This window comes from Eleutherodactylus coqui, chromosome 5 (genome assembly GCF_035609145.1).
Source record: "Eleutherodactylus coqui strain aEleCoq1 chromosome 5, aEleCoq1.hap1, whole genome shotgun sequence".
Classification (NCBI taxonomy): domain Eukaryota; kingdom Metazoa; phylum Chordata; class Amphibia; order Anura; family Eleutherodactylidae; genus Eleutherodactylus; species Eleutherodactylus coqui.
Window position 1 is genome coordinate 40,584,567 of NC_089841.1, and position 24,785 is coordinate 40,609,351.

At 44.1% G+C, this 24,785-nt stretch overlaps 1 protein-coding gene across 1 annotated transcript in view; it reads right to left on the reverse strand.

Moving 5' to 3' along the window:
• The window catches only part of LOC136629223 (zinc finger protein 665-like), a 41,767-nt gene extending 31,058 nt beyond the window's left edge, over positions 1-10,709 (reverse strand). The window contains exons 1-6 of the mRNA XM_066605400.1: positions 10,146-10,709; positions 9,678-9,848; positions 9,478-9,601; positions 9,331-9,395; positions 8,705-8,807; positions 4,770-5,736 (exon numbers count right to left, since the gene is read on the reverse strand). Coding sequence (XP_066461497.1) covers positions 4,770-5,736; positions 8,705-8,807; positions 9,331-9,395; positions 9,478-9,601; positions 9,678-9,848; positions 10,146-10,235 — 1,520 coding nt within the window. The 5' untranslated portion in view covers positions 10,236-10,709. The remainder of the gene's footprint in view (positions 1-4,769; positions 5,737-8,704; positions 8,808-9,330; positions 9,396-9,477; positions 9,602-9,677; positions 9,849-10,145) is intronic.
• Between the last annotated feature and the right edge of the window lie 14,076 nt (positions 10,710-24,785).

Here is a 24,785-nt window from a genome sequence, read left to right on the forward strand (position 1 = left end):
CAGCCGGTGCTCAATAAACCAATTACAGCCATTCAGTGATGCCATCCACTGAATGGCTGTAAATGATCAAATGCCAGTTGTCAATCCAATCACAGCGCTTACCTACACAGCGCTAACGGCGGGGGAATTCAAAGCTGAGCATAGAGATGACAGCAGGGAGAATTCTCAAGTAGTTTGCCGCACCGCCGGGGAGACCATCACGCTGGGGACACAGACACAGGCTGGGAGGTGAGTATTGCAGGGTTTTTGTGGTTGTTGTTGTTTTTTTTACCTCACTCGAGTATAAGCGGAGGGGAACTTTTTCAGCATTAAAAAATGTGCTGAAAAACTAGGCTTATACTCGAGTATATATGGTACTCCTTAGCCTACTCAAGTTACTCATATACTATTAGTATAGTTAAAGTCTTTTTTGTATTGAAACATGGCAGTAAATTTTTTTGTTTTTTCCGGTCATTTAGGGAGGTGTTTCGGTTTTCGGAGAATTTTTTTGTCTTGATTTTTGAAATCCGCATACTCGATTACATAAAACCTGAAATGTGCCTTCCATTCAGAGAAAAAAGTCTCTGACACTACAAGCTACTGTAGGTATTTTTCCATTTCTTTAGACCTACATTGAGGGTATTTGTATATGCAATTGGAAGCCTAAGGGGTAGAGATGGTCCCAAAATCTTATCATCTTCTAATAAGTGCCAAAGTCATAAAAGCGACTGACTCTAGGGGAGTAAAGTTTTGAGCTACATACGCTGTTCATCAAGATTGGTGTGGAAGAAATTTTATAGCCAGAATATCAGGAGCGAAGTTGAAAAAGAGTTAGGAGCTTGAATATTAGGCCCCAAGGAGACTACTGAAATACCAAGCTTAATTTAGTTTTTTTTCATGTTTGTACTCTTTTTGCATAATAAAAACACAATTTTAAAGATTTACCTAAATTATGCCAACATAAAAAAGACAGCTGCTAAATGTTACTTACTATTTTGCGTGGTAGATCTGCCTTAAGCCGGCTGCACAAAAGCATAATTTACTGCGCGCCACCCGCATGACATTACGTACTTGCTGAGGTCCGGCAATCACCATGCACTAACCTTATTGCACAGCATTTTATGCACAGTGTGTGATCAGCAGCATGGGAGCCTATGGCAGATTAGAACAGTGAATATATTGTAGCTAGAGTTGAGTGAACGTACTCTGTCAAGCTTGATGCTCGTTCGAGTATTAGCGTACTCGATGGTGCTCGTTACTTGAACGAGCATCAAATCGTGAGAGAGAGACAGACCCCGAGCATTTGGGTGCTCGCTCATCTCTAATTGTAACGAAAACAAAGGTTTGGTACCTGTTAGCCAGCAGAGCAAAATGTGATTGCTCCCAACAAGAGAAACCAAGTAATCTTGTAAATATGATACCTTTTAATGGCTAACAAAAATACATGATGGAATAGCGAGCTTGTGAACCTCGCGGGTGGGTTCTTTGTGAGGCTAAAATGGAATAGATCCGAAGAGACATGCATATTTATACACACTTATAACATACATACTTATGACCAGTCACAGTGCAAACCAATCACATCCATGTCTGTGCCTTGTCATAAGTATGCGTATCATAAGTGTGTATATATATGCATGCCTCTTCGGATCTATTCCATTTTCAGCCTGACGAAGAACCTGAGAGGTTCGCAAGTTGGCTATTACATCATGTATTTTTGCTAGCTATTAAAAGGTATCATATCTACAAGATTACGTGGTTTTTTCTTGCTGGGAACAATCATATATTGTAACAATTACTTTTCTAAAGTAATTTTTAAAAAATTTTTCATAAATAGTCCTTCTCACAAATAAAACACAGGATATATCGACCAGAAGTTACCAAATAATAGCTTGTCATGCAAAAACAATAGTAGAATCACTTGGATAAGAAAAAAGCATTGAAAAATTGTGCTCCATCTACAAGACCGAAACTAGCTTTGTTCTTAAGGGGTTAAAAATATGATCATTGCTAAATTGCGCTGAACTACTTATGTAGTAGAGTGTAGTATGCTTGATAGCTTTCCAATCAGACTCTGCGAGAGACAGGCCCTAATAAGCTGGCATGCATGGCAACCCATCGGCATGCCAGGATCACATTGCAGTGTGCTGGTGGCTAATGGGAAGCACCATACATGTCGTGGTCAATAGCAATACGAAGACTGGGATTGGAAGTTTCTCTGATCCTCACCATTAAAGCAGGAGCCCAGCTGGCCTAGCTGAGCCCCAGCTATTCTTGGCATGTAACTTTTAGGCTATGTCGACATGTTTCTACTATGGCCTAAACCAAGTACCCTTATGTTTCTGCTGTAGAAAGATGTATGATTGGACAAAAACGGATGAAGTCCCCTTGAAGGACAAAAAAAGAAAGTTAAATAAAGATTAATTAAAAGAAAATCCAGAGTGTAAAAAGAAAATTCCCCCCCAAAACATTTTTTCATGAAAACGATTAACCAAAAAAAATACCTAATAGGCATCACCATGTTTTTAAATACATGAACTGTAAAAATATAGTATTCATTTATCCCACATGGTGAATGTCAATTTAAAAAAGTCAGAATTGCTGTTTGTTTTTTTATTTGTACACCTTCCAAAAACACAATATAAAGCATTAAAAAACTGCATGTTCTTCAAAAAGGATACCGGTAGAAACTACAACTTCTCACAGTTGGCAAAAAAACGGAAATATTATAGGTTGCAGAACAATACAATACAATCTTTTTATAAAGTGTTTTATTGTGCAAACGTGATTAAAAATAAAGCTAAATTAATTTAGTGCTGCTGTAATTTTAACGACCCAAAGGATACAGTTAAAACGTTATTTATACCACACGGTAAATGCAGAACTGCTTTTTTTCATTTATCTTCTTCCCAATATAAAGTGAAGAAAAAGTTACATGCACTCCAAAATGGTACCAATGGAAACAACAACTAGTCCTACAAAGAAACAACTCCTCACAAAGCTCTGTTGGTGAAAAAAAAATACTATTGGTCTTTGAATGCTGTGATGGAAATAAAATTCAAGTTTTTAAAGTGTTTTTATTGTGCAAAAGTAGTAACACATAAAAAGCTACGTATAGAGATGAGCGAGCACCAAAATGCTCAGGTCCTCGTTATTTGAGTCAAGCTTTTCATAAAATTCGAGAGCTCTATTCGAGTAACAAACCCCATTGACTTCAATGGGAGACTCGAGCATTTTTGTATGGGACCTGCCAGTTGCCGAAACGGAGTCTTTCAAAAACATGATGGTGGCGGCGGTCCCACGCTACTCGGTCCCCAGTCGCTACTATTTTTCCCGGTGTGCCGTCTCCGCCCTACACCAGCACGTTTCCAGCAACATAAACTGTGCCCTCACCAACGCGGTTACTGGGAAGGTCCACTTAACCTCAGACACGTGGACAAGTACTGGCGGGCAGGGCCACTATATTTCCCTGACAGCACATTGGGTGAACTTGGTGGAGGCTGGGACCGAGTTAGAGTTCACGTCCTACCCGCACCCAGAATAGTGGGTCCTACCTCGGTGCTGGTATCTGCAGTGTTTTATGCCACCTTCTCCAAACCCCCCCCCCCCTCCTCCTCCACCTCTCAAGTAAAAAGTGTGAGCACGTCGCCAGCAGTCGGTAGCGTACGGCATGGCAGCAGGGCGGTGGGCTAGCGTCAGCACGCCGTGCTCAATCTAATCAGCTTAGGTGACAAGAGGCACATGACCCCCAAGCTGTTGCAGCGTCTGGCTTTCGCTGCTGAGCCTCCAACCGGGCATGGTCGTGTGTGACAATGGCCGTAACCTGGTGGCGGCTCTGCAGCCCAGCAGCCTCACACGTGCCATGCCTGGCCCACTTCTTCAATCTGGTGGTTCAGCACTATCTGAAAAACTACCCCCACTTGTCTGACCTGCTCGGCAAGGTGCGCCGCATCTGCGCACATTTCCGCTGCCACCCTGAGGACCCTGCAATGTTGGTTTCAGCTGCCATAGCACCGACTGCTGTGCGACATGCCCACACGCTGGAATTCTATGCTGCACATGTTGGCCCGACTGTACGAGCAGCATAGAGCAATAGCTGGCCTCAGGGTTCCGCAGCAATACCTTCCATAGCATGCTATGGAAAAGCAATTTAAAAAAAATAATTTTTTACTGCCCACAAGCAAAAATCAAGTGCGATTTTCCACTCGCAGAGGGAAAAATCGCAGCATGTTCTATGTTTGTGCAGGCTACACACGGATGGTTTCCATTGAACCCGGGGCCCTTTGGCAATAAACATTGTATAGCGACAGTGCAGTAAAATCTGTACTGCGCATGTCTAGTGGCTCGCCAGCTGGACCTTCCGCAGTACAGAAAAATGAATAAAACTACAGTTACGAGGGGCACCGGCTCGGCACAAACTCGGAATATAGTGTTTGGTCCCGCACCCAGAATCCAACCCAGTTGTGTGCAGCTGGCCCTAGGTGCATCTTTTAGCAGTCGATATTTGAGAAAACACAAATTTATGCCTGATGGTAAAGATTTATGCTGTAACGTATGTCAATTTTTGAGTAACTTACAGTAAACTATTCACACAATTTTAGGAAACTAGAAAGCATTGTAGAGATGATAAAAAAAATTCTCAATTCTTTATTCATAATGACAAACTGTAAATTTTCATGGCACAAAAACTATGACATATCCCTCTCCTGGGTTCTATATCTTTTCTTTATTCTAGCATAATATTCAATTTCATTTTTTTCCTGTGTGTTTTTTGATGATTAAAAAGATACGATTTCAGGGCAAAGCATTTCCCACATTCTGAACAAGAAAATGGCTTCTCCCCTGTGTGAGTTCTCTGATGTGTAACAAAAGCGTATTTCTGGCTAAAACATTTCCCACACTGTGGGCATAAAAATGGTTTCTCCCCCGTGTGACTTCTCTGATGTCTTGCAAGATCTGATTTACAAAGAAAACACTTTCCACATTCTGAACATGCAAATTGTTTCAGTCCTGTGTGAGCTCTTTGATGTTTAAGAAGATTTGATTTGTGGGTGAAACATTTCCCACATTCTGGACAGAAAAATGAATGCAGCTTCTCCCCTGTGTGCATTCTCTGATGCTGAGCAAGATATGATTTAGAAGACAAACATTTACCACATTCTGAACATGCAAAAGGCTTTTCGCCTGTGTGAATTCTTTGATGCCTTACAAGACCTATTTTTCTAGAAAAACATTTCCCACATTCTAAACATGGAAATGGTTTAATTCCTGTGTGAGTTCTCTGATGATTACAAAGATCTGATTTGTGGGTGAAACATTTCCCACATTCTGTACAAGAGAATGGCTTTTCCCCTGTGTGACTTCTCTGATGTCTAACAAGACCCGATTTCAGAGTAAAACATTTGACACATTTTGAACATGAATACGGCTTCTCCCCTGTGTGGAATCTCTGATGTATAACAAGATGTGATTTCCAAGTAAAATATTTCCCACATTCTGGACAAAGGTATGGTTTCCTTCTTGTGAAACCTCTTTGATGTTCTTCCCTTTTGTAACTTTTATTCTGCTTATCAGTCTGTGATGAATCCGAAGTTGGGTCCTGTATAAGAGGATCATATGATGGACCTTTGCTGTAAATGGCTGAAGGGATATGTGGGCTAATGGCAGGTTCTTCATATGTATCTTGTGTGATACCACAATTATCTGCTTTACCATCTGCAAATACCAAACGTCCCTCTGAGCTCTCAATGCCATCATCTGCCAAGAATAAAACAGATAACTTATATACTGTATCTTATATTGAAATGTTACAAAATATCAATATTTATAAAATATTCTGTATAAATTATAAGTCACGTAGCACAATTCAGTTATTAACTAACTAAGAACGTGTCAGATTAAACTGGTAGATCAGGGGGAGGGGTTGAGCAAAATGACAAATAAGCTGTATGTGCTCGATTATGCCACACACAAGTAGTTTTGGTTAAGAGATGAAAAAATGTAACCTGACAGATTACATTGTTGGCACACATTCTTCTATCAGCCATCGTGACTGACCGCTATTTCTAATTTTCATGGCTTCTATCAAGACAGGGGTTGTACCATTGCATTGGTGCATTGCCAATGTAGTTCCAATATACAAAAAGATGTACAAAAGAGAGCCTGCTAACTACAGGCCGGTAAGTCTCACTTCAGTAACTGGAAAAATATTTGCGGGATTTCTGAGAGACGCCATCGCAGAATACCTCAAGGAGAACAACGGAATAACTCCTTACCAGCATGGGTTCATAAGGGGTCGATCATGTCAGACCAATCTGATCAACTTCTACGATTAAGTAAGTGCTAGGCTGGACCTGCGAGAATCTATTGATCTAGTATATCTGGACTTTTTTTTAAAGCATTTGACACTGTGCCGCATAATAGGCTGATATATAAAATGAGACAGCTCGGATTGGGTGAAAACATGTGTATCTGGGTAAAGAACTGGCTCAGAGATAGAAAGCAGAGGGTGGTAATAAATGGGTCATGCTCTGATTGGGCCACAGACACTAGCGGGTGCCACAGGGTTCAGTATTGGGCCCCATTCTGTTCAATATATTTATAAACGACCTGATAGAGGGGCTGCACAGTAAAATATCAATATTTGCAGATGACACAAAATTATACAAGATAATCAATGCAACGGAGGACAATGTACGGCTACAAACGGACCTAGATAAGCTGGGGGCTTGGGCAGAAAAATGGCAAATGAAGTTCAATGTTGATAAATGTAAGGTTATGCACATGGGCAGGAGAAACGGATGTCACCAATATACACTAAATGGGAAACTGCTAAGGAAAAGTTATATGGAAAAAGTCCTGGGGGTACTAGTGGATTGTAGATTAAACTGGAATAACCAACGCCAGTCAGCTGCTGCAAAAGCAAATAAAGTCTTGGGGTGCATTAAAAGAGGTATAGGGGCGAGGGGCGAGAACATTATTTTCCCACTATATAAGGCACTTGTCAGGCCTCACATGGAATACTGCATACAGTTCTGGACACCGGTGCTCAGGAAAGATGTTACAGTGCTGGAGGGGGTTCAAAGAAGGGCAACTAAACTAATACATGGAATGAGGGACTGGAATACCCAGAGAGGCTATCCAAATTGGGATTATTTCCCCCTGAAAAAAGACTGTTAAAGGGGTTGTCTCGCGGTGAAAGCGAAAAAATTTTTTTTCACTTACCCCCGCATTCTGCCCTGTTAAAAAGAAAGCATAGGTTAGTTTTTAAAAAGCACATTGCACTTACCTGCATCAGCGTTCTGCAGCTTCTTCTATTCTTCTTTTAAAGATGGCGCCACTGGTCTTCTCCCACGGTGGACCGCGGGTCTTCTCCCATGGTGCACCGTGGATTTTCTTCTCCTTCCTTGCGTTCCATTGCCGATTCCAGCCTCCTGATTGGCTGGAATCGGCACACGTGACGGGGCGGAGCTACGATGACGACGCGGTGAGCAGCTCTCCGGCACGAGCGGCCCCATTCACCAGGCAGAAGACCGCACAGCGCAAGCGCGTCTAAAAAAGCAAGAAGCCAGCGAAATTAGACGGAGCCATGGAGACGGGGACGCCAGCAACGGAGCAGGTAAGTGAATAACTTCTGTATGGCTCATATTTAATGCACAATGTATATTACAAAATGCATTAATATGGCCATACAGAAGTGTATAACCCCACTTGCTTTCGCGAGACAACCCCTTTAAGGGGTGATCAAATAACTGTGTATAAATACATGAGGGGACAATACAAGGATCTCTCCCATGATCTGTTTATACCCAGGACTGTGACGGGAACAAGAGGGCATCTGCTAAGTCTAGAAGAAAGCAGGTTTCATCGCCAACACAGAAAAGGGTTCTTTACTGTAAGAGCAGTGAGACTGTGAAACTCTCTGCCTGAGGATGTGGTGAGTTTAAGAGGGAACTTGATGTCTTTCTAGAGCGGAAGGATATTACAGGATATAAATATTAGGCGACCAGTGTTGAAGTGGGTATACAGACAGGTGGGAACTATTAGAGGTTGATCAAGGGATTAGTCTGACTGCTATTAGGGAGTCAGGAAATAATTTTCCCCCCGAAAGGGCTAATTGGCTTCTGCCTCTTGTTTTTTTTGCCTTTCTCTGGATCAACAAGTAGGTTAAACAGGCTGAACTAGATGGACATTGTCTTCATTCGGCCTTACATACTATGTTACTATGTATTTAAAAATTATATACAAAGGTCAGCCAAAATGGTAAAATTTAGACTTGCCTTCTGCGTATGGCCAACTTTGGTTCATTAGCTGTCCCTGAAAAAATTTGCTAACCTGAAATGTCATTTAACTCTTGGCAAGCTTCCAGCCCTTAATAAAGTTACTGTTGCTGTATACAAATAGATCTCTATTGCTGACAGGTTAAAATAGGGATAATGACTATAATTAATTTATTAGAGCAAGTACAATAATACATACCCCCAAAACTTACACTATGCTTTACTACAGACCAATAATCATAGTGCCCTGATGACTGGGGGCCTGCAGTCTCATAGATTTACTTCCACTAACAGGCTTACAGGATGAACCAGCTGAGAGGATGGGGCCTGGACTGCAGGATCTGTCATCCCCAATAATCCCACAGACCACAGAATAATATATCTGCAGCCGCTGACTGAGGAGAATCTGTGACTCCTCTCTGCTGTATTTAGTGGTTACTACTCACCTGGGCGGTTACCTGTAGGAATCTCCTCTTTACACTGCTGATCGCCCCTCACATTTGTATCTGTAGTATTAATATCGGTCAGTTCTTCATTTTGATACAATAGCTGTGAGACAAATATTGTATCAGCAGACGGTTGGAGAAGTCGTGTGGAAGGTTTTACATGACCAGAAATCATCATTAATCAACACACTGACCAAAAGTGACCTGACAGGAGTAGTTATCTGAGCCACAGAGCTGCAGATCTAGAAGTTGGACATATATACAGTATATATTAGATGGTGGCTCAATTACCCCCCCCCCCAGGAACCTCACACACATGTATATCTGGCATGGCTAGACACGCTGCACGTTGTCTCAGTGGAGGAGATCAGCGTCTACCAGACACATCCGCGGTTTGTCTCGGGGGACATAAAGGAGCAGATAGATATAAATCCAACCTGTTGGCTTCTTATTCCCATCAGCAGTCTCCACCGCCAGAAAACTGGGAGAAGATCCAGACAACATGTAATGTCTCTGGTCAGCGGTAATCCTGCCATCTCCACCGGCCTCATCACACAAGACATCTAATAAGACTGAAGACAAGAGCTTCACAGCCGTCTACAGATCAGAGGGACATCTCCATCTACCTGATGGTCCTGTGGAAGAAGAGGACGGGGACATCTCTCTGGTGGGCTTCTCTTACTGGATGGAACTGAAGGAAACACAGACAGACACTGAAGTCATTCTTTACATACAGATAATAAAGTCCCCGTGTATTTAGTCCTGTCTATTACCTGGTGATGGGAGCGGCTGGCAGGTCTCCATCATGGCCTCCTTGTACATTTCTTTGTGTCCTTCTAAATACTCCCACTCCTCCATGGAGAAATAGACAGCGACATCCTGACACCTTATAGGAACCTGACAACACAATATACAGTCATTACCCAGAAGCCTCCAGTGCTGTTACTGTATAATGTCCCAGCATTCCCTGCACCTCTCCAGTCAGCAGCTCAATCATCTTGTTGGTGAATTCTAGAATCTTCTGTACATTGATATTCTCATGTATCAGGGGGTGAGGTGGGGGCCCCATGATTGGGCTCCCCCATCCATCACACACAGGGGCCCGACAGCCATCACTAGAGGTCTTCTTCACTACTGTGTAATCCTGTATATGGGGAGACATTAATAAATATCACTACAGACATTTCCAGAGTCCATCACCTCTCATATCATAATATCCATTATTACTATAGACAAGAATGATATAATTTGACATAATCAGAATCTCTACCCTCTCCAGTGGCAACATAAGAATCTCTCCCCTTCAGTGACATGATCTGCTATTACCATAGATAAGAATGATTTAATGTGACATCATCAGAATCTCTCCCCTCTTCAATGACATCATCTCTTATTATCAGAGATAAAAATGATGTAATGTGACATCATCAGCATTTATCACCTCTCGAGTAAGTTGGAAGAGTATCTCTAGGGTGAGATTTAGTATACTCTTTAATACACTCTTTCCCGTTTTGTTCTTGTCCTTTTCCATCCTTGATCAAATATTGCAGGAACCTGAATAGAAAGATGAACCAATGTTGAAAGTACAAAAATACTACATAACAATATACAATTACAGGAGATAATGAGGAGAAACATTTGAGGAGATAATAAAGTTTTCTATTCTCTCTTTTTGTATGGATTGGAACATTATCGCGGCTTGTCGATCATGATGGCGTTGTGGCATGGTGGCCACGATACAGGGACAGACCTGACAGACTGGGTTAATGCACATTGTCCAGAGGTTGTTGGCTGTTATTTCTCAGTATGCTGCACACTGGTATGCTACCTATGAGTCATACCTTGACAGAGGGTTTGGGGTGTGGTTCCCTAGCTGCTCTACCTATCAGCAGGTGTGGATGGCTTTATATTCCTACCCCTCCCTTTTCCTCTTGCTGTTTATTTCAGTTACAGTTAGGGCCAGAAATATTTGGACAGTGACACAAGTTTTGTTATTTTAGCTGTTTACAAAAACATGTTCAGAAATACAATTTTATATATAATATGGACTGAGAGTGCACACTCCCAGCTGCAATATGAGAGTTTCCACATCCAAATCGGAGAAAGGGTTTAGGAATCATACCTCTGTAATGCATAGCCTCCTCTTTTTCAAGGGACCAAAAGTAATTGGACAATGGAATCTAAGGGCTGCAATTAACTCAGAAGGCGTCTCCCTCGTTAACCTGTAATCAATTAAGTAGTTAAAAGGTCTGGGGTTGATTCCAGGTGTGTGGGTTTGCATTTGGAAGCTGTTGCTGTGACCAGACAACATGTGGTCAAAGGAACTCTCAATTGAGGTGAAGCAGAACATCCTGAGGCTGAAAAAAAAAGAAAAAATCCATCAGAGAGATAGCAGACATGCTTGGAGTAGCAAAATCAACAGTCGGGTACATTCTGAGAAAAAAGGAATTCACTGGTGAGCTTGGGAACTCAAAAAGGCCTGGGCGTCCACGGAAGACAACGGTGGTGGATGATCGCCTCATACTTTCTTTGGTGAAGAAGAACCCGTTTACAACATCAACTGAAGTCCAGAACACTCTCAGGGAAGTAGGTGTATCTGTCTCTAAGTCAACAGTAAAGAGAAGACTCCATGAAAGTAAATACAAAGGGTTCACATCTAGATGCAAACCATTCATCAATTCCAAAAATAGACAGGCCAGAGTTAAATTTGCCGAACAACACCTCAAGAAGCCAGCCCTGTTCTGGAAAAGTATTCTATGGACAGATGAGACAAAGATCAACCTGTACCAGAATGATGGGAAGAAAAAAGTTTGGAGAAGAAAGGGAACGGCACATGATCCAAGGCACACCACATCCTCTGTAAAACATGGTGGAGGCAACGTGATGGCATGGGCATGCATGGCTTTCAATGGCACTGGGTCACTTGTGTTTATTGATGACATAACAGCAGACAAGAGTAGCCGGATGAATTCTGAAGTGTACCGGGATATACTTTCAGCCCAGATTCAGCCAAATGCTGCAAAGTTGATCGGACGGCGCTTCACAGTACAGATGGACAATGACCCCAAGCATACAGCCAAAGCTACCCAGGAGTTCATGAGTGCAAAAAAGTGAAACATTCTGCAATGGCCAAGTCAATCACCAGATCTTAACCCAATTGAGCATGCATTTCATTTGCTCAAATCCAGACTTCAGACGGAAAGACCCACAAACAAGCAAGACCTGAAGGCTGCGGCTGTAAAGGCCTGGCAAAGCATTAAGAAGGAGGAAACCCAGCGTTTGGTGATGTCCATGGGTTCCAGACTTAAGGCAGTGATTGCCTCCAAAGGATTCGCAACAAAATATTGAACCAAAAAATATTTTGTTTGGGTTATGTTTATTTGTCCAATTACTTTTGAGCTCCTTAAATGTGGAGTGTTTGTAAAGAAATGTGTACAATTCCTACATTTTCTATCAAATATTTTTGCTCAACCCTTTAAATTAAACGTTACAATCTGCACTTGAATTCTGTTGTAGAGGTTTCATTTCAAATCCAATGCGGTGGCATGCAGAGCCCAACTCGCGAAAATTGTGTTACTGTCCAAATATTTCTGGCCCTAACTGTATATAGAGGGGTGGTTGGTGTAGGTTGGAGCCTCTAGCCTGGGTGAAAAGCTTCCTATTCAGTTAAGTACTGGTTATCATTTCTGTTGTTTTTATTAACCTTTAGGCCTCATGTCCACGGGGAAAATCAGATCCGCTGCAGATTCTACATGTAGAATCTGCAGCGGGTCCCTCCTGCCCCGCGGACATGAGCGCCGAAAATAAGAATTTAAAAGTATTTACCATCCGGCGCGGGCGGAGAAGATCAGCTGTTCCTCACGGCCGGATCTTCATTTTCGGCCGGCGGAGGAATTCCTGACGCCGGCGGCACGTCGCCGGCACGTCGCCGACGTGCCGCGCGCATGCGCCGGGCACATCCGCCGAGCCGAAGCAAGGAAGATGCGGCCGTGAGGAACAGCTGACCTTCCCCGCCCGCGCCGGATGGTAAATACTTTAAATTCCTATTTTAGGTCTCCCGCGGATCCGGACGGCTTCCATAGGCTTCAATAGAAGCCCGCGGGAGCCGTCCCCGTGGGAGACCCGCACGAAAATGGAGCATGGTCCGGATTTTTCCATGCTCCATTTTTTTTAAAATCCCTTTTATTGACGATCCGCGGGTATTTATCTACCCGCGGGTGGTCAATGCATCCCTATGGGATGCGGATCCGCACGCGGGAGATCCGCTGCGGATCCTAAATCATATTTTGCCCGTGGACATGAGCCCTTATTGTTTTTCTTTGCTGTTTCAGTGCACCTCTCTAAGGGTTCCTGATAGGGATAGTCATGGCCCAGGTGAAGACAGTGGGGCTGTTCTTATCGGGATAATTACTCTGCTTTTAGGCAGGGGCATCCCATTTCCTTGTTAGGTGAGGGACAGGTCTTTTCCATCTTATTGTGCCTGGAGTGGTGCTCTTGCGTTATTGGCGTATAATTTTTGCGTTTTGTGTGAACGCTACTCTGCGTCCATGCTGGGCATTGTGCTCTTGGCCCCATTGATGTGACAAACAAGGTGAACATCTTGTCAAGGCAGTTCCTCCAGGTTTGAGCATGTTGGATCTTCACATGACGTCTACAGGCTTTCTGTGGCCACAATGGTGATGTCAATATACATGACATGTCAACCCTGTAGACCATCAATGCAAGAAAGGTCACATGACATACACACTGGTATTACCACTGCAACCAACCTTCTGATCGCAATGAGCTTAAACAGAAACTGAATGGGATCATGGGGGAAAGAAAAAAAAAAATAAAAAATCTGTGCTTGACTGTTGGTCGATTTAAGTGACGCAAATTAGCCCCGCCCCCATCCCGAGTCTCCCGATTACAAATAGTGCAGAGGGGCGGAGAGGAGGCAGAGAGGGGGCGGAAGCTCAGTTCCTGTTCCTGGCTCTTCCATCCCCCCCCCCCCCCCCCGCAGATGAGGACACCGTATATTGGCTCGGCGTGAAAACCGAGACGATATACGTTCGTGTGACTCCACCCTGATACACATATATAACTGCTGGTCATCTTGTCTATGTACTATATTTCTCTGACCCTATACACGTCTAACCTTTTGAGGTCCCTTACCCACTTTACCTCAATTCTCTTTTTCCCTACCCCATATCCCCTCCAACCCCCATGGTTCCTGATTTAGATTACTGTTGAAATAATATCTATAAAGAAGAAAACACTGGCATGCCTACAAATAGTGTTTTCACGTTGATTCATGGATATACCGCTTATTTTACTTGAATGTCATGACCCAAGTTCGAATTTCATAGTGTTAATTGTCTAGACATGTGTGCCACTCCACTGATACCGAACAGCAAATGTTTCTGTTAAACAAAAATGACAAAGAATTTAATTAAAATCGAATTTTAATTATATTCTATGTGTGTCCTAGTACTTTGTCATCATAGTGTCTACGAACAGGAGCCCTTCTTCATATATTAAGGCACATCTCAATTGCACCATGCATCTACACAGAAATCTACGCCAGCTGGTGTAAATTATATAGAAATGTGTCAGTGCAGGGTGGCCACACTCCCTTCTGTCAAGCCTTTTTTGGGATAAGTGGCATATTGGTCACAAAATCTGAAAATTTTTGTACAAGCTGGGCATTCTTATGTCAAAAGAAGCCTCATAAATCTGTCCCTAGGTTCAGAAATGTGATGACAGTTCAATGACAATGGAAATAAGAGAAGTCAGGCCTGTAGGAACCCCTCCTGTCTTGCTTCCTCTAGAATGTTCTCCCAGTCTTGAGGGATAAACAGGACAGTTTTTTTTTCAGATGGCGATGTGATTTCAATTGGGACCAGCTCTAATTTCCCTAGGTTTATGTGCTTCAAATTAAAAGAGAACCTGTCCCAGCTATGAGCACCATAAACAAAGTTATGATGCTCACAAGACAGGTTCCTAGGAGCCTGCCCTGTGAGAACCGAAACTTAGATTATGGTGCTTATAGCTGTTGACAGGTTCCATTTAAGGGTATGTTCACACATAGCTGAAATGCCGCAAAAAATTCCATGGCAAAATCCACTGCATTTCCACATCAAAAACCCAGTCAAAATCCTGAATAGATACGCAGCCAATTTCAGCTGACAATAATGCGCAATGCTGTACCCACAGTGAAAGTGGCAGCACTTGAACACCGGCAGTGGCACTTAGTAGTATTTGCCAGTGTGCACTGTGCTATGGGTACAGCAGCGCACACTATTGACAGCTGAGAGGAGCGCGACACAAGCTGAAGTCAGCTATGCATATGCATGTAATTTTGAGTCAAAAGCAATGTCTTGAGGAGTTTTTGATGTAGAAATGCTGCAGATTTTGCTTCGGAAAATCCACAGCATCTCTGCTATGTGTGACTATACCCTAAATCAGCTTTTCAGTCTGTGTGATGCTGTTACATGGATCTACCACACGACCTGCATAGAAGAGGACACAGACACTTCTGTCATAATTACTGATGATGATCACACAGCTCCTGTCACACAGGAATAATAGAGGAGATCACAGCTCATCCTACTGACTATATACTTTTGGTCTGCAGCTTCTTTAGGTGGCTATAGAATGCAGTCATAATTAAACTGTTCCCTCAGCAGGCAGAAAAGGTATAGCCTCTAGCTAACGCTGTGCTAATGCATCATGGGATAGATGTGAAACTGAAAGTATAAAATCTCACAAGCTAATGCGTTCAATTAACAGATGAGACCTCCAGAGTGTGACAAGCAATTAGTCGAGGAGGACAGGCATGGAGAAATGTGTTTTTGCTGGAATAGCTTTTTTAAGTGAAGAATCTGAAAAAGCATAAGCCATTGGACAATCTCCTGCATCTTTCTGCAGAGGATGAGGTAATATGACCAAGTTCCATAGGCTCTTCAGATGAATAATGCTCACTGTATGCAAAAGACAGTTTTGCATTGTCAAGAACCTGCGCCAGATAGGATAAGCATGAAGCACTCTCCTTTTCCCTAGCTCTCTCTCTCTGAAACAGATCCACTTGGTTAGCAAGAGAAATGAAGTCATCCAGAGAAGTAATATCTTCCCCCACCAGTTCTTCTCTAATATGAGATGCCAGAACCTCACTTACAAGCCTTCATTGTTCCATGATGTCTGTTAATGTACAGAATTTAATAGTATATTGTGCAACAGTGGACACTCCTTGTCTCAGGTGCAATAGGGTGAACAGTGGAAGTGATATGACCTGGTACATTAAAAGGCTTCTGGATTATGGCAAGAAAATTCTTTAATGAAGAAACCCATGGATGTCCATCTTCCGAGGAGGTGATGACCAGGTCAGAACGTCAGCCTTGAGCAGTGAAATCATATAGGAAATATTCACACAGTGAGGGAAATAGAGGAGCAAAGCATTCAAAGTGAATGCAGAGCTGACTCAGAAATTCCTGATAGGTCTTAGCGCTACCATCGTATGGATGAGCAGAAGGAAAGGCTGGTTGAAGCTGGAATCCGAGGCAGCAGATGGCGCAGGTGAATCTTGAAGTGCATCCATATGAGAATAGACTTGCCGTAGAGACTGGAAAAACTTTTACTGACATTGCAAGACCATACCGTATTAATGAGACCTGGGATATTTAAGAACCATGGAGTGGTATTATTGTACCTTGACGCCACGAGGAAGCTAGGTGTTTGATAAGAGAAACGCCAGTCACACCCCTAGCTCCTGATTGGGTGACTTGTCAAAGGTCCTACCGTAGTAGCACGCTGTGTATACATTGTTGGCTGATGTGGACAGTTAGGGTTAGGGATGGTTGACCTGTCAGCCTGGCATTATTAGTTCTAAATGCTTGCATGTAAGGCTAACAGGTCAAATATCCCTAAGCATCAACGGCAGGCAACTGTCAATACAGACTAAGCAGCAATACATCTGGATCTGCAGCCGCCACCGGCCACAACAGAGGGGACCATGTCAGCAGGGATGAGATTCAGCAGTGGCAAGGGCCCCCGAACACCCTGCAGCAGCGTGAATTGGGGCGAGGAGCCGGGACGGCACTTTACATGCTGCCTGGCAGCGAAGATAAGGAGCAGCAGTGCCGAACGTCACATCAGTAAAGTGCAGGAGCTGGGAGCAGTGACCTGGGAACAATAGAGCAGGAGCGGGGAGCACAGCGCCACCAAGTTACCAACTGCACCTGGGAGCACAGGACTGGGAGTCTACACCAGAAGCGGAGAGCACAGCGCTGGACACGAAAGGACAAGAGATGGGAGCAGAGGGCCCGGGACGCGATAGCAGTAGCGGGGACAATAGCGCCGGAAATGAAAGTACACCAGCTGCGAGCAGGCGGCCGGGGAGCACAGTTAATGGCCTGGGAGCCAGGACACCACAGCTATACTGGCCTGCCAGGAACTGCAGACAACCCATCTTTTCCAGCCAATGAGGTACAGGGGCGTCACCAGGCAGTCACTTGTCTCCACCAGGACTTCCTGGTGGCGTCAAGATACAATAATACTCCGTGGAGTCACCTGCGCTGCAACGTCTGGAACTGTGGCCTGAGTATACTTCAATCATACTGGAGGTGCTGTTTAGTGGATCTTTAAAGTCACGATCAATCTAAGCCAAGAAGAGCTGACAAGGCTTGGTGATGGCACAGTAGAGCCGGCTATTGCCAATGTAGCAGAGCTTAATAAGACTGGATATCTCAAGGTTGACCTGATTTGGCAGTTCACAGGGAGACAACTAAGAGCAAGCTGGCACCTGAACCTGCAGTCTCGATCGGGGGAGATACTCGCTAAAGGCAATGCTCGCTCAAGCAATTGCCTTTAGCGAGTATACTCGCTCATCTCTACTTATAACCTATCCAGAGGATAGATCAATAGTTAAAAAAATCCCATGATACCCCTTTAATTAGTAACCACTGTAGTAACAGAGACCAAAGACCAGGAAGAATTAACTATTGCACTACCACAGTGGACCACAGCACGTAGGAGGAAGTGACATGGAGCAAACTCAGCATAAATGCAGACGGATAATATCAGACTGGTGAGCTGCGGGCAGCCTTATGATCAGCGCAGTATGTAAGGCTGGTATTCCTGCCAAAGGCTTCCCTTAAGAAATGCCAGGAAAAAAAACAGCATTTTTTAAAGTGTTGCAAAAGAAAACATACAAATTACAATATTCAACACTTCATATAGGCCAAAAGCACACGGGCGGAATTTCCTCCCGTGCCCACTGCCAAAAGATTGCATTAGATAATGCAATCCTATGCAGACAGCCGTGAGTTGACCATGTGAAAACTTGCGTGGGAAACAAATCGTGGCATGTGCTATTTCTGTGTGAGCCTCGCAGAGTCCTCCAAACAACCCCTGCCTCCGCAAGGTCACATGGACTCCAGACTGGGGTCAGCGCTGCTTTTGTATACAAAGAGTTCAGAAAGCAAAATAAAATCCAGCGCTCCGAGTGTTCAGACATCAAGACCTCAAATTTACTTAGAAAAACTGTAAGTACTTACTCGGAATCGTCAGAACCTCCCAGTAATTCTGGAGCGCCAACCAGTGGGAAGTGTTCTCCGGTAACAGCAGGCCTGGTTGAGCTGTGTATAATCAAGGTTATTTTATTATAGTATCAACAGAACACACGGATAGTGCAGCGCTTTACGGAGGTCTCCATCCTCAAGTGCAAGTTCATATATACTGAAAACAAAACAGAAAATGCCATGAAAAATACACGCCAAAAATAGTGTGTGAAGGAGGCCTGAAGATAATTCTATACAATGGCTGACCACAAGAGCTTACACTCCAAAGTGCCTAGTTGTATAGGAGGTTCTACATATCTGTAATGTGCGCTGTCCTCCACTAGATGGCGCCTGTCTACTGAGGAACGCAGCGCAGCTACTGAACTAGGACGAAAGAGGAGGAAACCTGCTGCTATCAGTCACCTCACAGCCGGGAAGTCTATTCTCACACAGGGAGTGAAGGGTTAATAATAACCTGCCATGAGAGACACACAAACCTCCACCTGCAGAGCGCACAGCAGCTTCCAGGACCTGTGATGATGTCACTGTCATGTGATCAGTCACATGTGTGGGAGGAGTCAGGGATCACATGACCAGGAGGTGATCAGTGTACACAGGACTCTGCTGATTTCCTCATGAGCCGCTAATAGAGATGTGACCCTTTATGAGAGGAAAACAGTCTCTACTTCGTGCTGTAAATAACTTACCAGACTGCACATTACAAACACAGCTCTGCTACAACGTACACATTATATACACAGCACTGCTACGGCATACACGTTATATACACAGCTCTGCTACAACGTACACATTATATACACAGCTCTACTACACCGTACACATTATATACACAGCACTACTACACCGTACACATTATATACACAGCTCTACTACACCGTACACATTACATACACAGCTCTACTACACCGTACACATTATATACACAGCTCTGCTACAACGTACACATTATATACACAGCTCTACTACACCGTACACATTATATACACAGCTCTGCTACACCGTACACATTATATACACAGCTCTGCTACACCGTACACATTATATACACAGCTCTGCTACACCGTACACATATACATAGCTCTGCTACACCGTACACATATACACAGCTCTGCTACACCGTACACATTATATACACAGCTCTGCTACACCGTACACATTATATACATAGCTCTACTACATCGTACACATTATATACACAGCTCTACTACACCGTACACATTATATACAGAGCTCTGCTACACCGTACACATTATATACACAGCTCTGCTACACCGTACACATTATATACACAGCTCTACTACACCGTACACATTATATACACAGCTCTACTACACCGTACACATTATATACACAGCTCTACTACACCGTACACATTATATACACAGCTCTACTACACCGTACACATTATATACACAGCTCTGCTACACCGTACACATTATATACAGAGCTCTACCACACCGTACACATTATATACACAGCTCTACCACACCGTACACATTATATACACAGCTCTACTACACCGTACACATTATATACACAGCTCTGCTACACCGTACACATTATATACAGAGCTCTACTACACCGTACACATTATATACACAGCTCTACCACACTGTACACATTATATACACAGCTCTACTACACCGTACACATTATATACACAGCTCTGCTACACCGTACACATTATATACACAGCTCCGCTACACCGTACACATTATATACACAGCTCTACTACACCGTACACATTATATACACAGCTCTACTACACCGTACACATTATATACACAGCTCTACTACACCGTACACATTATATACACAGCTCTGCTACACCGTACACATTATATACACAGGTCTACTACACCATACACATTATATACACCACTCTGCTACACCGTACACATTATATACACAGCTCTACTACACCATACACATTATATACACCGCTCTGCTACACCGTACACATTATATACACAGCTCTACTACACCGTACACATTATATACACAGCTTTACTACACCGTACACATTATATACACCGCTCTGCTACATGTCTCCCAAAAATCCAACCTCACGTCTTCGTGGTGGGAGACGGGCAACAGTCAAGTAGGGGACTGCCTGACAGGGCGAAGTATGGGGCGAAGTATGGTGGCCGCTACGATAGCTGTGAAGACCTGTCAGGAATCTTGAGTACAGCTGGCTAACGAGGCTTCGGTGAAGGCTGGGCAGCAGTGGTTCCTTCCTTGCTGAAGGTGGATACACCTCCTAGTCGAGGCAAACGGCAACAGCATGCAACAATGAAGGGCCTAGTACCAATACACTTCCCTTATTACTGCGCTTCCCATCACCCCCTGTCCCAAGGTGACAAAGTATCCAGGGACTCCGGATCAAAAAACAATGGCTAGAACTTCAAGGACCAGGGCTAGAGCCCCTGACAACCCTGAGTTCCTGTTGCCAACCAGCACCTCACAGTGCACGCATGAAGGAAATAGCCAAAAGCCCAATTCGGAACGGCCCTTTCAGGATGAAGGTTGATCACCGGGTCCCAAAAACTGACTTGTTTTTGGTCACCCGCTTTGCCACATGGAATGTCCTTACTCTGAACGGGACTGGCTTCCAGGTGGCCCTAATCAATGAACTGGCTAGATATAACATCACTGTAGCCAGCATCACTGAAGCTCGTCTACTGCATAATGACCAGCGAGAGGTTAATGGCGCCACCATATTACACTCCGGTGGCTCGGACCACACCCAGGGAGCGGCACTGATCCTTCACCCTCCCATGAATCGGTCCATGGTCATGTGGCATCTGATCTCTCCGAGTTTGCTGTATGCCAGGCTTGTTCATCGTCACGGTCACATGTCCATCATTGTGGCATTTGCACCAACTGAAGAACACATAGCTGCAGACAAAGATGCCTTTCATGACCAGCTCACGCCACCATAGAGTCAGTCCATCCCTCCACACGATGTACTCATAGTGTTCGGCGACCTGAATGCAAACCCAGGTCCCCGGACTCCTGGCTGCAAAGACGGTGTTGGACTCTTTGGCGAAGGCCCAACCAATGACAAGTCACTCTGGATGCTGTTATTCTGTGCCTCAGTGGGCCTCGCAGTGGTGGGGTCCTGGTTCCCGAGACGTAGCATTCATAGGTTTACCTGGATATCCAACGATGGACGTGCAAAAAAGGAGCTGGACCATATATTAATTCGTCATCGCATTTCTGTCAAATCATGTCAAGTATACCACAGGCAGAAGCTCCAGCAAACACAGACCAGCGCTTGCTTGTTGCCGAAATAGCAGTTCACTCTGCCCACCCCCTAAGACCAGATCACAGCCTTCATTAAACGTTGATGCTCTGAGGGAAAATCCAGCACTTGAACGTCAATACAACATCGTAATCGAGAACTGATTCCTCGTTCTGGGCCATCTCCCAGATGAACCAGAGGCAGCTAGGAATGTCACAAGAGATGGTATTCGTGAAGCTGCATCCCCGTAGACAGCCCTGGCAAACAGATGATACTATGCAGATCCTTGAAGCAAAGGTGAAAGCCCGTCTTAAAAATGACCAAGCAGAATGTAAGAGGCTGAAGGGGGTGTTCCAGGCAAAGGCCAAGAAAGACGGGGAGTGGTACTATAATGCTCTGGCTGATGAAGCTGAGGAGGGTCTGAAGTCAAACAATCTAAGAGCAGCATACAAAGCAGTCGCCAGAATCTGAGGGTCCTCAGGGACGAGCCGGCATATGCCAATCCACAAATCCCATGGCAGTCCTTGTACCAACCATGACAAGACACTTCAACACTGGCATGAACATTTCTCATCCGCCCTAAACCATCCACCGGCTAATCCGTGCCAAAACCTCACATCCATTGCTGTGGATGACCATTCTGTGCCTACGGATGCTCCGTCACTGGAAGAGGTCCGTTCTGCTGTTAAAAAAAATTAGACACAGACATGCCGCCGGTTCAGATAGCATTCCACCTTAATTGAAATGTGCAATTGAGCTAATAAGCACTAATTTACATCAACTATTTCTGCACACCTGGTCTTGTGGGAAAGTCCCTATCGAATGAAAGGAGGGCATCATCTTTGCCCTATACAAGGGGAAGGGCCCAAAACCAGCATGCACTAGCTACAGGCCGATAATGCTCCTCTCGGTTCTCGGCAAGGTCTTCGCGCATGTTCTACTCTCAAGGGTGCAACCACTCCTGACCTCCAAGTGGAGACCCCAGCAGTCAGGCTTCACAGCAGGCCGCTCCACTATGGATGCCATTCTCGCTCTTAGGCTCCTCTCAGAGATACACAGAGAATTTAACAAACCGCTCCTCGTCGCGTATATTGATCTCAAGGCGTCGTTCGACTCAGTTGACAGAGAAGCCCTCTGGAAGGCCATGCGTGGCATTGGCGTCCCCACATCCCTTCTAAACCTACTAAAAGACATGCATCAGAGCACATCCACCAAAGTCTGTATCAACAATTCAACCTCTGCTAGTTTTGAAACCTCGTCTGGTGTTCGACAAGGTTGCGTCTTGGCTCCTGCACTCTTTTGCAAGTCCATGGATTCTTCAGCATATTGTCTAATGTAATGGGGTCATTCTTCCGGATTACCACTTCACCGACCTGGACTTCGTTGACGATGTTGCACTCTTGGATGTAGCATGTAATAATCTGAGACACTTATTGAAACAGTTCGATTTTGAGGTGTCCTGTCTTGGGCTTACATCTCCTGGCAAGAAACCAGGCTGCAGAATCTAGGAGCCGGTGCAATCCCTCAGGACCCAAACGTAAACGGCCAGAGAGCCAACGCTGTCAGTGAGTTTGTGTACCTCGGAAGTGTTCTGCACACAGATGGGAGGGTGCTTCCGGACATCCTGCAGAGAATAGCGCTGGCAGGATCGGCGATGAGGTCCCTGGAAAAACTCCGGCGGAGGCAGAACATAACACTCAGGACTAAGATTCGCTTTTATCAGACCTGCGTAATGTCAATATTATTGTACGGCTTGGAGACCAGGACTTTGCTGTCGCAAACCACTGAGCATGTGGAGTCCTTTCCCATGCGATGCCAATGCCAGATTCTCCGTGTCCGTTGGTTCGACTTAATCAGAAACAGCGAGATACAGGCTGGCACGGGGCTTGAGTCAATCACAAAAACAATAACAAAGAGACAAGTCGCACTTTTTGGTCATGTTGCATGCTTGTCAGAAGCTGGGTCGGCCCACAGTGCTATAACTGCAGCAATTGCTTGGAAAATCGGGGGACGACCCCCTGCCAGATGGCGGAAGCCTCCTGGTCGTCCGCGGAGCTCATGGGTGCAACAGATAGGCAACGGTACCTCCTCTGACATCTGCACTGAATGGAACAATGCTCTCGGTCGTGGTTATTCTAGATCAGTGTTACAGACAATCGTTGTCCAAGTGTGACAACTAACTAACTACTACACTGTACACATTATATACACAACTCCACTACTGTATGCATTACATACACAGCTCTGTACACATTGTATACATTGCTCTGGCACACTGTAAACATTATATACACAGCTCTACTACACCGTATACATTATATACACCGCTCTGCTACACCGTACACATTATACACAGCTCTGCTACACTGTACACATTATATACACAGCTCTACTACACCGTACACATTATATACACAGCTCTACTACACCGTACACATTATATACACAACTCCACTACTGTATACATTACATACACCGCTCTGTACACATTGTATACATTGCTCTGGCACACTGTAAACATTATATACACAGCTCTACTACACCGTATACATTATATACACCGCTCTGCTACACCGTACACATTATATACACCGCTCTACTACACCGTATACATTATATACACAGCTGTTCTACACCGTACACATTATATACACAGCTCTACTACACCGTACACATTATATACACAGCTCTACTACACCGTATACATTATATACACAGCTCTACTACACTGTACACATTATATACACAGCTCTACTACACCGTACACATTATATACACAACTCCACTACTGTATACATTATATACACCGCCCTGTACACATTATATACATCGTTCTGCCACACTGTAAACATTATATACACAGCTCTGCTACATTTTACACATTTCATACACAGCTCTGCCACACCGTATACATTATATACACCGCTCTACTACACCGTATTTATTATATACACCGCTCTGCTAAACTGTACACATCATATAAACAGCTCTACTACACCATACACATATACACAACTCCACTACTGTATACACCCCCTGTACACATTATATACATCACTCTGCCACACTGTAAACATTATATACACAGCTCAACTACACCGTATACATTATACACACAGCTTTACTACACTGTATACATTATATACACAGCTCTACTACACCTTATACATTATATACTCAGCTCTACTACACCGTACGCATTATGTACACAACCACACTACTTTATACATTACATACACCGCTCTGTACATATTATATAAATGGCTCTGCCACACTGTAA